Genomic DNA, 16,382 nt, shown 5'->3' with positions numbered 1-16,382 from the left:
ATCCAGAAAGGGTAGTGTGTTGTTTCCTTCTTCCCTTGGGAATGTTATTCCTTTGAAGATGTTGTTGATTGCTTCATGTGTCCCCTCTAGTTGTTTCTTTTTTAATATGATGAAGGTGTTATCAACATACTGGATCCATACTTTTGGTTGGATGCATGAGAATGCTACGTTTTGCCATGGGTGTTCCTCTGATTTATTGGTTGATTGAACACCCATGGTTCTCAGGACACATATTAGAGACTTTAATGCAGCATCTAGAAAATATAGCACTCCCACGCATACAACCAAAAGTATGGATGAAAACCCCTTAATCTTGCAACACATGGACAGACTCAACCATAGTTTCAACTGGGAAACTGTGAGCATCGCAGACCAAGTTAAAACCAAAAATGCTAGGGAATTCCTGGAAACTTGGCATTCAGACAAATCAGCCATCAATAGACACATAGAAATAAACCATATTTACACACCATTCAAAAGAGACAATAAAAAAGCTAAGAAGGAAACGAAAAGATCAGAACACATCCTTTCCAGCAGCCTACACCTAGAATAAGCAGGGATTAACACCAAGCAAACAATCAAGCAGAAAACAATACCCTAATCAAGGAACTACCAAGGAGAAAACCACACTCCCACCAATACTGGCAGGGCAAGCTACTGCATATAAACAAGGAGCAAACCCCACACTCATTGGCACTGATGATGTTATCTAGTTGGGTAATGAAACATCTGCAAGCAAACAACCAAGCTCAGAGAGCAACAAGGACTCCACAGTTCAACCCTGAGGTACCTATGTTCTCTTCTATTGAAAAGAAAGAGGAGACCAAAAGATGTAACCATTTACAAAAGTTTCAATAGTGTCTAATCACCATCCCCAGAAGACTAATTTACAGATGGATTTAATTTCCATCTAGAATTGTGAGAAAATACTTTTATATCCCTGTAATGCACAAAGAACTAGCTAGATAATTCCTTGGTTAAAACTAGGCCATGACAACCTAGTCCCTATTTATGCATTTAATGACTTTAATTAAATAATAAAGAGGCCTGAGAGCTCTAGAAATGTTTGATCTTGGAAGTCATTTGATTGAAAAATAAGATCAATAGCTTCCTAATGAATGAATCAAACATGTTACAAAAAGTATCTACAGGTAGTCCTTATTTAGCAACCACAATTGGGTCCTGCAACTGGGTCATTAAGTGAAGTGGTCATTAAGTGAAACTGCCACTATGCTTATGATCTTATTTCAGCTTTCCTTTGCTTTATAGACATGCAAAGGTCATAAATGTGAGGATTGGTCATAAAATTTCTTTTCCATCACCATTGTAACTGTGAATGGTCGCTAAACAAGGCAGCTGCTAAACAAGGACTACCTGTATATGCTTTCATATCACCAAGGGTAGCCTTGAGATTTTTGCCTAATTCAGGTTTTTAGGCAATGCAAACTGCAAAAAGCTATAATGTAATTTGAAACCCAAATATTCTCCCCTTGGGATGCACTCTCTCCATGAAAGCTTTTATGAAGAATCCAAAACTATTTGTTGACAGCAAAAAAGCTAATATTATTTTCATCATAAGTAAACCTCTGTGTTCTATACTGTGTCTGCAGTAGATTTTATTCCAATTCAAACTGAGAGCTAAAAACATGTTCCCTTAAAAAGTGCATTGATCAGATACATTCATCAATGCCCCTACATCTTGCATCTGTTTGAATAACCATTTGTTTTCTTGCATCCCTGCTGTAGCAAAGAGATCTGTGAAGCAAATGAGACTGTCATGTGTCCAATGTGTGAGAAGAGTTGCACACTGCAAAAGCTCAATGAAAGCTGCATCTATGCTAAGGTAACTGGTTTTCCACACTAAAAAGCTCACTTCCCAGAGGGCCCAACAAGGTAGACTAGATTAAGAAACCAGCGCCATGTAGGACAAGACTAGATTTATTGTAACAGCCATAGTAACTGAATCTTGCAAGTCTGAACGTGCTTCCCCTTCCGCCAACTTTATCTTCATGTGAACTAGGAAGTCAATAACGCCATTTCTATGGTGTTTGTCACCTCACAAGAATCATGGTGTTGGTTGACAATAAAATTATTGTGATAGAATCTAAAGATAAGACCAATATTAATAACATCAAGCTTGCCAGATTCTTGATGGAGTTGGGAAAGGCAAATGCCAATCCTAAAAAGAGCCTGCTTATTGGCCACTCTGTGAAACAGAAGAATCTCCAAGTACCAAGTGTATATTGAGAGGAAATAATATTCATGTTAAACACTAGGAAATTACTGAAGGCAATGCTCACAAATCCAGATTTATTTTTCAGACAGCCAGTACGATATTTGTACAATCCTGCTTTGGATAATAAACAGTTTGAAGTTCTTACATATTTTAGCCCTTGATTAATTGATTCCAGAATCATGTGATGTTACAGCTGTCAGTTACTTACCTGCATTATATACTTGCTGAAAAATGTGGACAATATATGTAAAGTAAATCTTGGCTGCTTCATCAGTTTGCATAAACCTATGGATTTACTACTTCCATTTGAAAATAGAGACATACTTATTTTTATTGGACGTTTGCATGCAAGCTGTACAGTTTTATAAAGCAAACAAAACCAGATAAATCATTTTGCAGTCATCATTCATATATTATGGAACTCACAAAGCAAACAAATTAAATTGATATTGTAATGCCCAAGGAGGGAGTGGTTACCTGACCTAGAAACCTCATTTCTATTTGTGGAAAGCAAACATCAGCTTGATGATGACAAGTGGAGATGCTATTAAAATTATATAGGTGCAAGATGTTAGATGGCCTTGTATCACTTGGATTTAAAACTACTTTAAAACTATCTGCTTTATCTAGTTTTGCCCCCTGCCCAAACTAGCCTGGACCCAATGAAATTAATATCTTTCTCAAATTGAAAACAAAGTAAGCATTCTATTTATGACCCAAGCCAAGCAGTAAAAAACTTAAGAGAAGCTAATCACATAACTCTTCAGCAAAGGATCGTTACCTTGTCATGGTGCTGGAGCTTGAGCACTTCAATGATGCCATGAGGGCTACCCAAGACAGGAAGGTCTTGACAGAGAGGTCAGACTAAATGCGATCCTGGGGAAGGTAATGGCAACCCACCCCAGTATTCTTGCCATGAAAACTCAATGGATCAGTACAACCAGAGATATGTCGGTATACCATCGGAAGATGAGACCCCCAGGTCAGAAGATGGTCAAAATGCTACTGGGGAGGAACAGAGGATGAGTTCAACTAGCCCCAGACGTGATGACGCAGCTAGCTCAAAGCCGAAAGGACGGCTAGCGGCCGACGGTGCTGGTGGTGAACGGCGAATCCGATGTTCTAAGGATCAGCACACCATTGGAACCTGGAATGTAAGATCTATGAGCCAGGGCAAATTGGATGTGGTTACTGGTGAGATGTCAAGATTAAAGATAGACATCCTGGGCGTCAGTGAACTGAAATGGACTGGAACGGGCCACTTCACATCAAATGACCACTACTGATCTACTACTGTGGACAAGAGGACCACAGAAGAAATGGAGTAGCCTTCATAATTAATAGTAAAGTGGCTAAAGCAGACTTTGGATACAATCCAAAAAACGATAGAATGATCTCAATTCGAATTCAGGGCAAGCCATCTAACATCACAGTGAGCCAAATATACGCCCCAACCACAGATGCTGAAGAAGCTGAAGTAGAGCAGTTCTATGAGGATCTGCAGCACCTACTGGACAACACGCCTAAAAGAGATGTTATTTTCATCACAGGAGACTGGGATGCTAAGGTGGGCAGTCAAATGACACCTGGAATTACAGGTAAGCATGGCCTAGGAGAACAAAACGAAGCAGGACATAGGCTGATAGAATTTTGCCAAGACAACTCACTCTGCATAACAAACACTCTCTTCCAACAACCTAAGAGACGGCTTTATACATGGACTTCCCCAGATGGACAACACCGAAATCAGATTGACTACATCCTTTGCAGACAAATGTGGTGGAAATCTATACAGTCGGTAAAAACAAGACCTGGAACTGACTGTAGTTCAGATCACAAACTTCTTCTTGCACAATTTAGGATCAGACTAAAGAGATTAGGGAAGACCCACAGATCAGCTAGATATGAGCTCACTAATATTCCTAAGGAATATGCAGCGGAGGTGAAGAATAGATTTAAGGGACTGGACTTAGTAGGTAGAATCCCGGAAGAACTCTGGAGAGAAGTTCGCGACATTGTTCAGGAGGCGGCAACAAAATATATCCCAAATTAAGAGAAAACCAAGAAGGCAAAATGGCTGTCTGCTGAGACACTAGAAGTAGCCCAAGAAAGAAGGAAAGCAAAAGGCAACAGTGATAGGGGGAGATATGCCCAATTAAATGCACAATTCCAGAGGTTAGCCAGAAGAGATAAGGAATTATTTTTCAACAAGCAATGCGCAGAGTGGAAGAAGACAATAGAATAGGAAGGACAAGAGACCTCTTCCAGAAAATTAGAAATGGGCACGATCAAAAACAAAGATGGCAAGGACCTAACAGAAGAAGAAGAGATCAAGAAAAGGTGGCAAGAATATACAGAAGACCTGTATAGGAAGGATAACAATATCGGGGATAGCTTTGACAGTGTGATCAGTGAGCTAGAGCCAGACATCCTGAAGAGTGAGGTTGAATGGGCCTTAAGAAGCATTGCTAATAACAAGGCAGCAGGAGACGACGGCATCCCAGCTGAACTGTTCAAAATCTTGCAAGATGATGCTGTCAAGGTAATGCATGCTATATGCCAGCAAATTTGGAAAACACAAGAATGGCCATCAGATTGGAAAAAATCAACTTATATCCCCATACCAAAAAAGGGGAACACTAAAGGATGTTCAAACTATCGAACAGTGGCACTCATCTCACATGCCAGTAAGGTAACGCTCAAGATCCTGCAAGGTAGACTTCAGCAATTCATGGAGTGAGAATTGCCAGATGTACAAGCTGGGTTTAGAAAAGGCAGAGGAACTAGGGACCAAATTGCCAATATCGGCTGGATAATGGAAAAAGCCAGGGAGTTTCAGAAAAACATCTATGTCTGTTTTATTGACTATACTAAAGCCTTTGACTGTGTGGACCACAACAAATGGTGGCAAGTTCTTAGTGGTATGGGGATACCAAGTCCTCTTGTCTGCCTCCTGAAGAATCTGTATAACGACCAAGTAGCAACAGTAAGAACAGACCACGGAACAACGGACTGGTTTAAGGTTGGGAACGGAGTACGGCAGGGCTGTATACTCTCACCCTACCTATTCAACTTGTACGCAGAACACATCATGCGATGTGCTGGGCTTGAGGAATCCAAGGCTGGAGTTAAAATCTCTGGAAGAAACATTAACAATCTCAGATATGCAGATGATACCACTTTGATGGCTGAAAGCAAAGAGGAACTGAGGAGCCTTATGATGAAGGTGAAAGAAGAAAGTGCAAAAGCTGGCTTGCAGCTAAACCTCAAAGAAACCAAGATTATGGCAACCAGCTTGATTGATAACTGGCAAATAGAGGGAGAAAATGTAGAAGCAGTGAAAGACTTTGTGTTCCTAGGTGCGAAGATTACTGCAGATGCTGACTGCAGTCAGGAAATCAGAAGATGCTTAATCCTTGGGAGAAGAGCAATGACCAATCTCGATAAAATAGTTAAGAGCAGAGACATCACACTGACAACAAAGGTCCACATAGTTAAAGCAATGGTGTTCCCTGTAGTAACATATGGCTGCGAGAGCTGGACCATAAGGAAAGCTGAGCGAAGGAAGATCGATGCTTTTGAACTGTGGTGTTGGAGGAAAATTCTGAGAGTGCCTTGGACTGCCAGAAGATCAAACCAGTCCATCCTCCAGGAAATCAAGCCAGACTGCTCACTTGAGGGAATGATATTAAAGGCAAAACTGAAATACTTTGGCCACATAATGAGAAGACAGGACACCCTGGAGAAGATGCTGATGCTAGGGAGAGTGGAAGGCAAAAGGAAGAGGGACCGACCAAGGGCAAGATGGATTGATGATATTCTAGAGTTGATGGATTCGTCCCTGGGGGAGCTGCGGGTGTTGACGACCAACAGGAAGCTCTGGCATGGGCTAGTCCATAAAGTCACGAAGAGTCGGAAGCGACTAAACGAATAAACAACAACAATCACATAACTATAAATCAGTTCATGATCTCTCTAAAAACAGGGCAAAGCCAAGGGCCTGTGGACAGTGCAAGAATGTAGACAGATCAGAACTTCAAGACCAAGAAGCTGTGTGATATCTAGGAGGTTATCCGTTGCTTAAAGCAGGCAGTTCAAAGAGCAGAGGTACATTGTTTGTGATAAAGCAGGAACTAAGCAAAAATACTGGTTAGTTCCAATAGTTACTGAGCATGTAAGTGCTAAGATTCAGGAGCCTCTCTTATTTACACAAGTATTGATAATATACAGTGCTTCATGTGAATCTCAAATCCTGCAAAGCCTCTGTCTCAAAGGATGCCTGTGTCTCCACCTTCACATTCAAGCACCTCCTATCTTTTGGGGTTGATGTAAGACTAGACTATAGTTTGCTGACCTTCTTTCCATCCTATTTTGATGATAAGGGCAACATTTATTTTCCTTTAGTCATTTGATACTTGCTTGGTTCTCCAGAATTTGTCAAAGATAATGCATAACAGTTTGGCCAGACCATCAGTTAGCTTTTTCAGTATTCCATCATGGGGTTTGTCTGGTCTTAGAGATCTGAACATGCAAAGTAAAGTGGTGTTCCCTGACCATGTCACTGTCAATTTCATGCTTAATCCTATCCCTTCAATATATTTTTCACAATTGTTTGTGAAGCACATAGATTTTTAAAGCAAAGACTGAACCAAAATACAAGCTGAGTAGCTCAGCCTTTTCTTTGCATTTGATAATATTTTGCTTTCGCTAAGGTTCTTGCATTGCCATCTTGGTTTCTTCTGCTGTTGTCTTTTTTTTTTTTTTTGGAAATGGTTTGCAATTGTTCCTTTAGTATCTATTCTTTAGGAACTCCCACCCATTTTGAGGACTTTTCCCCATTAATTTCTCCATCCATGAGATCTTACATCTCATTGCTCTGAATGTATTCAAATCCACTTTGTTTTGGCCCAAGGCATATGTCTGAGCACATTCAGCTTTAGGTTCCCTTAAGATCAAGATTTCTGCCATTGCAAGGTCACTTTTACCCAGTGTTACTGCAAACTTCCACTTACTCAGCGAAGTTTTTGTATTTATTAGTTAAGATCAAGAATAACAGAGCCTAATGGTCCTTCTGTCAGCTTTGAAGGGGCATGTCGTCTGCTTGGCAGAGCCTCTCAGCAAATGTTGGTATAATTAAAGTCCCCCATTACTACGACTTTGGAAGGCATCATTCTGTTCCTTTTGAACAAATTGTATCTTTCACTTGTTATATTCCAGTCGCAGAAGTCATTCCCCCAGCATTATAGATAATCAAGGCTATGGCTTTAATAAGCCAATAACCTTTCTGAGTTAAGAGGTTTTGATCTGGCTGCAGATTTGTGGAGTATGCATCCCTTTTCTATAAATTCATGTTCATGTTTTTAAAGACATGTTGGAACTATTGGATCCATTTGAGACAGATGAATTGAAGGCTCATCAGCCTAACGCTATAGCCAATAGTAAGAAGAACAGAACGACAGCAGGCGTCAGCTTTTTGTAGTTACCAAATTCAAGATCTCAGTAGATACCGTGTGTATATACACACATACATTTAAGCTTATTAAGGATTCTGATTAAATTTAATATGCAATCCTATTTAATACCAATGAAATCTGAAATCAATCAGAAAAAAGGTATATACTTAAATATACCTAAATATTGCACTCCATTTGCACCTTCTAAGAGACCATTTCCCCAATATCTCATTAAGAGGGGCTCAAGTCTTGTGAGGCCATAGAGCAACAATGGTTTAATCAAGTTGGCATGCTCACAATCAAAAGTGTGTTGGATAAAATCTCTGCTGAGGAAGCTGAATGGTATGACTTGGAATCCTGTTTATGGAATGGCTTCCTTCAGATTCTTACATTTTGTAATTGGCCTAGGTTAAATAATGTGATAGTGCAGTTATTTTTGAAGTGTAATGTGTTACGGTGCTTTATTTTTGCAGTGCTGTATAGTTCTGTAACTATTGCTCAGAGCAGCCTATAGTAATATAGTAATTTTTTATTTAGCATGCACTTACAGGTATTCCTCACTTAACATCCACTCATTCAGTGACCATTTGAAGTTACAGTGGTGCTAAACGAGGAGACTTACCACTGGTCCTCATAGTCGTGGCCCTCATAGCATCCCTTTGGTCATGTGATCACAATTTGGGTGCTTGGCAACCGGCTTGCAATTATGACAATTGCAGTGTCCCACAGTCACATGATTGCCATTTGTGACCTTCACTGCCAGCTTCCGACAAGCAAAGTCAGTGGGGAAGCTGACAGGGGGCCACAAATGGCGATCGTGTGATGTCTGTCCAGTCCCAGCCCAATCACACGCAATACACCAGGGAGGCAGCTGTAAAACTTTACTGAGAAACTTGTGAGGTAAACTTGTAAGGTAACAGGCAGCAAGGAAGTGTGAGCACAAATGCACACACTCTACAGAAATAAACCCCCAAAAGTCCTGTGAGCTTGCCTTAAAGGAGTTTCACATTCAAAATAAGATTAGTCAAGCGAGTCCAAGAGTCAAGAGTCAGGTCACAAGGTTTCCGATCAGGAGTCAAGGCACATGGAGTCCAGTAAGCAGACGGTTGTCTCCAACAAATGGTCTGGGCTTGCGGCTCCCCTTTTATAGAGGCAGACCCAGGTGGAGCTTATTTAGGAGGGTGGGACTACTTTCTCACACGTAGCCTCGCCAACCTCCGCTGTTCCTCTCTGCTTTCCGCTCTCCTTTCTCAAGCACTGGGAGGGGCAGCAGCTCTCAGTCTCCATCCTCACAAACCAGAGGCACCTGGGCCTGCTGCTCACTGACCAGCCCACCTTCCTCGGACTGCTCAGGCGGCCATTAATCTAGAGCTGTCTGCTCGCCTTCCAACTCTATGTCAGAGGCTGGCTGCCCATCCTCGTCATCTGACTCTGACTCTGACTCCGAGCCCCAGCCCCCCATGACAATGTTGTACTTAACAACTGCCTGGGATTTGCTTAATGACAGCAATCACAACTGCCACAGCTGCTGTTGTAAGTCAGTGCAGTTACTTGACATCACACTTTTATGACCACGTCACTTAGCAATGTAGTTTCTGGGCCCAATTACCATTGTTAAGTGAGGACTGCCTGTATATCTGCTAAGCATAGTATACTCAACCCTGTGAGATAGGTTGCCTCAAGAGAGAGTGACTGGTCCAAGTTCGCCCAGTGATCTTCTGGGGCTGAGAATGGACTAGAACCTGGGTTTTTCCATTTCTAGTATTTTAACCACAGTATCATACTGTCTCTCTGTAATAAGAATAACCATACACACAAACACACACACAAACAGCTGGAGAGGTTCTGTAAAATATGCCTTTATTTTTTGAAGTTGATTTGTTAGCATATGAAGAAGGGCTTTTATTCATTTTTTTTTTAATTGCTTGGAAGCTACAATTAACTCCCCTGAGAGCTGTGCTTGGCCCCATTCTCTCTGTTTTTTGGAAAGGAATCAAGACCTTCCTTCATGGTGAAAAGAGGTAAAAGGTCCCCTGTGCAAGCACCAAGTCATATCTGACTCTTTGGGGGATGCCGTTTTCATGACGTTTTCTTGGCAGACTAGAGCGGGGTGGTTTGCCATTGCCTTCCCCAGTCATCACCTTTCCCAGTAAGCTGGGTGCTCATTTTACCAACCTTGGAAGGACGGAAGGCTGAGTTGACCTGAGCCGGCTACCTGAGAATCCAGCTTCCGTTGGGATTGAACTCAGGTCATGGGGAGAGTTTCGACTGCAATACTGCCGCCTACCACTCTGCACCACACAAGGCTTTCCCAGCTTACTGGGGAAGGTGACAACTGGGGAAGGCAATGGGAAACCATCCCGCTCTAGTCTGCCAAGAAAACGTCGCAAAAGCAGCATCCCCCCAAAGGGTCAAACATGACTCGGTGCTTGCACAGGGGACCTTTCACCTTTTCACCTTCCTTCATAGCTAGATCTTTTCTGATGGAGTTAATTTATAGTACTTGAAATGTGGTTATGCTATTTTAATTGTTCCTGTTTTACTGTTAGCTTGAGTTGGCATATTGGAAGGAAGGCAAGCTATCATATAAATGAACAAACAAATGTGATCTGAAATGTGGAACTGGTTCTTTAAAATGAATTTCAACTGTCACTTTCTTGATATTTGAAATTCATGGCCCCATTGTTTTCCACAGAGTTCTATAATTTTGCTTTAATAGCTCTGTTGCCCCAAAACAAATTACTTGGTTTGATCTCCTGCATAACAGTTTCTGTGTTGCATCAACTACTCTGCATTTATGATAATAATTTGCACAAAGAAGCAGAGCACGAAAAAATGTTATTTAAATTCAAAGAAGTTATACCACATTTTTATACCTGAGTCTGGAGCTCAATAACTTGTTATTATTTTCAACTTTTTGGCTTTCTTAACATTTTGAGTATTAATTAATACTCAATATTAATAAAATTATTATTAATTTTACATTAATAATCTGCATAATTTCCTTTATTTTTTTTTAATTTCCTCCTAAGGTTACATACTTATTTGATAATGGAGGAACTGTCTTCTTTGCCATTTTTATGGCTATATGGGGTAAGTTGTTATTGTTTAATGTTAGTAATATAAAATAACAGAAAGCACTATACTCAATGGACTTAATAGTTGAAGTAAAATGTAGTATGGAAAATTATATTTTAAAACTATTGATAACAGTCATTTGGGACATATATCTTTATGGGATACATGTACTTTGCATGTCTGAAATCTACTTTTCTACAATTAAGGTTAAGGAGTATAAAATGAAAAGGGAATTCTGCCATATAATCCCTTTGGAGCAAATTTGGATGTTCAATTTCTAATGGATTTTGTAGCAGCACAAAGAATAGCATTGTTTCCTAAGAAAAAAAATCTGCAAAAAAATGCATGAGTAAAACAAAATATGTTATTGAAACATGCATTCAAATAACAGTAGTTAACTTTTTTAAAAAGCACTAATGTCAGGTAACTTGTATTTAGAAAAATGTCTGTATTCTGTGTAAGAAAATTCCTGTATCAAAAGATAAAGGCAGTCTTTGATGGTTCTGATGAAGGACAGGCTGCTGACAACTGTGGAAGATGAGGATGTAAGCCACCTTACATGGATGGATTTTTTTTTAAAAAAAGAACAAAACAAAACTTCAGAAAGATTCCTCTGTGTCTTGGTGGAGGGAAGGGGGCAAATGCAACTGTTCCACACCTGAAGGAACAGTTAAAATATAGAGTGTTCACTGTTATTACATGGAATCTTCTTTGAAATGAGGAGGACATGTTTAAATGTGCAAGTGAGACAGGCCATCTGATGATACAGGTAGTCCTCACTTAACAACCACAGTTGGGATCAGCAACTCCATCACTAAGTGATGCAGTCACTAAGCATAATGTCACGTGACCACGCAGGACTTACGACGTTAATTCTGCTGCAGTTGTTAAATGAATCACCCATGGTTGTTAAGTGAGATGTCATGTGACCGTGATTCGTGATTTCTCTGCCAGCATCTCCATTGACTTTGCTTGTTGGAAGCCGGCTGTGAAGCTTGCAAATGGTGATCACATGACCGTGGGACACTGCAACTCTTGTAAATGCATGCCAGTTGCAAAGTGCCCAAATCGCAATCACATGACCGCAGGGATGCTGCAATGGCAGTAAGTTTGAGAACCAGTCATAAAGTCACTTTTTCAGCACCGTCATAACTTCAAACAGTCACTAAACAGGGCAATGGTTAACCAAGGACTACCTGTATAGCAAAAGGAACCAAGCAGGTGACATTACGTAGATTTCTTCCATGCAGAATTGGGGACTTGGATTAAAACGTTTAAAATAAGTATCCAGCAGCCAATATTTTGACAAGTAAATCCTTGCAAGAACAATTCTCTTTAAGGTTCTACAAAGATGGGTTAAAATCTCTGCCTTTCTGCATTCTTATCTCTTCTCCTTTATCTTGTACCTATCCTGTCTGCTCTTTCTGTTCCTTTACTTTTCATCCCATCTCTGACTCTTGGCATCTCAGGCCATGGGCGTCCACGGAATATGGTCAAAAAAGTCAGGATGGTGGCCAGAACGGTATCATTGAAGTTCCACCCATTTTTTATGTGCATCACCCTCTTATATGCCTGAGGTCCTCCCCAACTGTCCCACATACCTGTATGTTGAGTACCATGCTTTCCCAATTCTATATGCAGATATAGAGAACAAGATAACCACTGTCCAGATTATAAAACAAACTTGTACACAGAAGGAGGCAATCAGGCCAGGGCTGTCTCTTCCAGACTTTCTTTAGCACCTTGAAAAATATCTGTGGGAACTAAATAATGATTTGAATGAAGCTTGAAAGAATAATAGATTTGTCTATCCTCCCTAATTCATGCAACTTCCACAGATCCTCAAGGTGGAGGTTTTAAAAATAAGGTGTTTTTACCCAAGGTGCTCTTAAAAATAAAATAAAATAAAATAAAATAGAAATGGTATCTCAGTGTAGGAAAATAATAAATGAAAATTGAGTCATAAAACACCTGAGACTCAGAAGAGGCTTAGAAGACAAGGTGTTACTTTTCACATTTGAAGAACCACTTTCCTGTATGAACCTCCCCTGCCTTTAGAGCTTTCAGCATAGGCTCTTTTCTCCTTCCCATTATATCACAGGCACAGTTGGTGAACGTGGGACAGGAAGTTTCCTGGTGGCTATTCCTGGACTTTGCAATTCTTTGCCAAAGAGGTTCAGCTGGCTCCCCTTCTGGGCTGTTGTTCTACTTGCAAGCACAATAATTATCATTCAGGCAGGAGTCTGACCTTTGATTTTGTTTCTAAAATCAAGGACGTTTTAACTGATTGGGGGTTAGTGATGTGTGTGTGTGCATGTGTGTGTTTAATTGGCAAGTTTTCAGTGAGGTTGTAATTATAATTGTGTACTTTAGCTTTATTTGGGCAGGAAAACAAAGACATTCAGTAAATAAATGTTTGTGTTTTGTCCTTCCACCAAAAGGTCCTCGTAATGCATGAGACTATGCAATTCATCTTCACCTCAACTTTGTGAAATAGATTATGCAATCTAGCCAGGTGAACAGATTAAGCTCTCCAGCCTAAACAAATAACTCATCACGTGCCATGGAGCAAAACCTGTTATCCATTGCACTCCAGTGCCTGCTAATGTTCTTGTATGAAAAAGAACAAAATTGTCGTCACCATCATCATCACCATCTTGCCAGGCGTAGGAGCCATCATTTAGAGTAGTTCCTGTGCTGTTTCTTGCAGTATAGAAACAAATGTGTCTTCACCGTACAGTTTCATAAAAAGAAGCTTTTGATCCAAATTACATGTTCTACAAGAATTAAAGCACTGTGGCTGCTCTTAGAGATCTACCTCTAATTATTATTGCCGTTATCACTATTGTGGTGGTATTTATTTTAAATGCCTTGCTTTGTTTTTATTTTGTATGACTGGTGGAGAAAATTTACCTATTTTCTTCCTACCAAACTTCTGTAAGATTTTTCAAGTCTGGAAACTAGACAAGACATAATGTCAGTGACATGCTTGTTTTTAGTTATATGACTATAAATTTATGTATTTTTTTCCTTTTTTAATTTGATTTCTAACCCAGCTTTATTTTGTATAACTCAAGGATATAATTCTCCCACCTATTTTCCCCACAACAACAATCCTGTAAAGTAGGCTGAGCTGAGAGAGAGTGACTGGCCCAAAATCACCCAGCTGGCTGCCATGCCTCAGGAAGGACTAGAACTCACAGTCTCCTGGATGAGCACCTTAACCACTACACCAAATTGGCTTTTCTACAGTAAAGGAAAAATATTTTCTATCTGAAGGTGTTAGTTAAATAAAATTATAACAGTTTTGATGGAATTGAAATGAGTGAACTGCTATAGAAACAGAGAATGAATTGCAAATTGCTACAGCAGTAACGTTGATACTTTTCTTTCACTGATGATTAGAAATAGAATATAATGATGTTGTTTTAACCTAGTATGACTAATGCAGGGCAAATGAAACCTATCACCATTTGAGTCTGCATCTGGCAGAATATCAAAATGCATTGCGTGCCTCCTCACCCCCAGTCCTCCAGCATGGCTTCCTGTGAGCATCTGGATTCCCAGTCATTTTGATAATATGAACCAAGATTAATTTTTGACAAGGGCAAAGTTGAAACTATTAGTGTTGTGTGGCAAAATAAGAAGAATCCTGCTTTGGCAACTTGGAATGTAATCCTTCTTTTCTTCCCTTTTAGGGAAGATCAATTCAAAGAGATATTTTTTTAAAAAAATTGGCAGCTTGGTGTCATTACATTTTCTATGTGGTCCTTTTATTAATTTGGATCATGTTCTGAAGACAAGGAAGCCCTAAAATGACACTGAAGCAACAGGACAAGAAAGCAAAAAGACATACCATTTTAAGTTACTAGAAGGACAGTAGCATTTTGATACCTCTTGATTATATATCTTTTTTTGCTTGAAGATGTTCAGGTGTAACTTTTTTTCTCAAAATTAGCTTTGGCCACCAAATGCTTTCCCAAACAGTTTGAAATGATCCTGATATAATGTGTGCTACAATGTAACTGAAAATATACACACAGCACAGCTTGTGCCCAGCAAAAACTGCTGGTACTATTCTGGTACAAATGGTTTGAACAGCAGAACCAGAGCTTCAAGCAATAGTACATAATGGCAGTATCCATGGCAAGCCACAAGAAGATAAAACCACAGTGACATATGACACAACCCCACCCTTATGTCCTCCCATCCCAATGCATGGTGCAACAGTACATGAGTCATGGCATTTGTGAACACTGTCCCTAAGGGCTCAAGATGTGCAAATCAGTTACAATAGTCTGGCTTCCCTTTGAGACTTGATTTATCTGCAAAAAAGGATAAAAAGCCTTGAAGCCAAGTATTCTTCTGCACAATCATCTGTAAGCACATGGTATGTAGCAATTTTCCTTCATTCCCAGCCTGATGTTCTACAGATAAACTGGAGCTACAGTTCTGTGCATTCCCAGACAGCATGCAACTTGGGCAGTTGTAATTCCAGCCCATCTGGTAGACACCAACTTGGGGAATGTTGCTATTGATTCTAAACTAACCTACCAATAATAATTAGGTAACATATAAAAGGAAATTAGGATGCTTTGCCTCAGTAGAAAAACTGTTAGGACAAAATTACCCTCCAGTTAAATTAGGGAAGGGCAATTTTTCTGCACATTAATTTTTCTCAGATCTTTAGCCAGAAAAGCTGGAGGGTGGCTGGTGATCTGGTGATGTCACGAGAATGGGCAGAGGTAAAATTGTAAGCTTATTTTTTCCCCCTTGGAGCAAAGTACAGAAAAAGCACTCCAGAGACTTATGATTTATGAGCAGAAAACACCCCTTTTTGAAAAAGGAGGGAAAGCAACATTGCCAAAACTTATCATTTTTGCCACTGAATTTAGCAGTGCCACAAACAGAGTTTACTTGCTCAGAATTAAATAAGCAGTTCCTTGAGAAAATTGCTCATCTCTGAATGTCATTAGGATCAGTATTTGGAAGAATTATGGCAGGGGATTTACTAGAATATATATTATCACTAATGTCGTGATAATTTCATTTAGAGGCTGAATTGTTGAAATATTACTCTCTTTTAAAAGTAAAAAATCCTTTTTGTCCAGTATAATGTTTTCAACAGAAGTTAGCACATATTTTTGGGATGTTGTCGAGCAAAGAAGTTCAGCATTTCTGAGACTGAAGCACAGTGACTGTAAATGATCCTCTATTTTTCAATCATGACTAATAGTGACTTCAAAACTATTTGGGTTTAAAAGAAAACTATGCAGACATTTTTGATGTGAGCTAGTGTGGATTGTTTCTGTTTAATTCATAGTATGGACAATAATATAATATAAAAAATAATACAATTGGAGCAGACCTTGCATTTATGACCAGTTCATGTGTGTAGGATTATCACTTGGTGGGTAACAGCATAGGCATCAAATGTCCATCAATAAACCATTACCAATCAAATAATGAAGAAAGGGTACTTCAGATGGAAGACTCAGTGTTCCTAAGAAGTCGACCCATACCTGTCAGTCTGTCAGCATCAGGGTTCAATTTTCTTCTAATGGGATTGCGTCTATACTTGCACCCACATATGCAAAGGAGTGGTAAAAATGGTA

The 16,382-nt window shown here is 39.8% G+C and overlaps 1 protein-coding gene across 1 annotated transcript in view; it reads left to right on the top strand.

Annotated features, from left to right (window-relative positions):
* Positions 1-16,382, top strand: part of ANO3 (anoctamin 3) — a 99,578-nt gene that overhangs the window by 55,446 nt on the left and 27,750 nt on the right. Inside the window, exons 11-12 of the mRNA XM_063293127.1 lie at positions 1,747-1,843; positions 10,722-10,782. Of these exons, the coding sequence (XP_063149197.1) occupies positions 1,747-1,843; positions 10,722-10,782 (158 nt within the window). The remainder of the gene's footprint in view (positions 1-1,746; positions 1,844-10,721; positions 10,783-16,382) is intronic.

Source organism: Candoia aspera, chromosome 1 (assembly GCF_035149785.1).
Source record: "Candoia aspera isolate rCanAsp1 chromosome 1, rCanAsp1.hap2, whole genome shotgun sequence".
In the NCBI taxonomy this organism is placed as follows: Eukaryota; Metazoa; Chordata; class Lepidosauria; order Squamata; family Boidae; genus Candoia; species Candoia aspera.
Note: the sequence above shows the minus strand (reverse complement) of the source record. Positions and strands in the feature narration are given on the sequence as shown.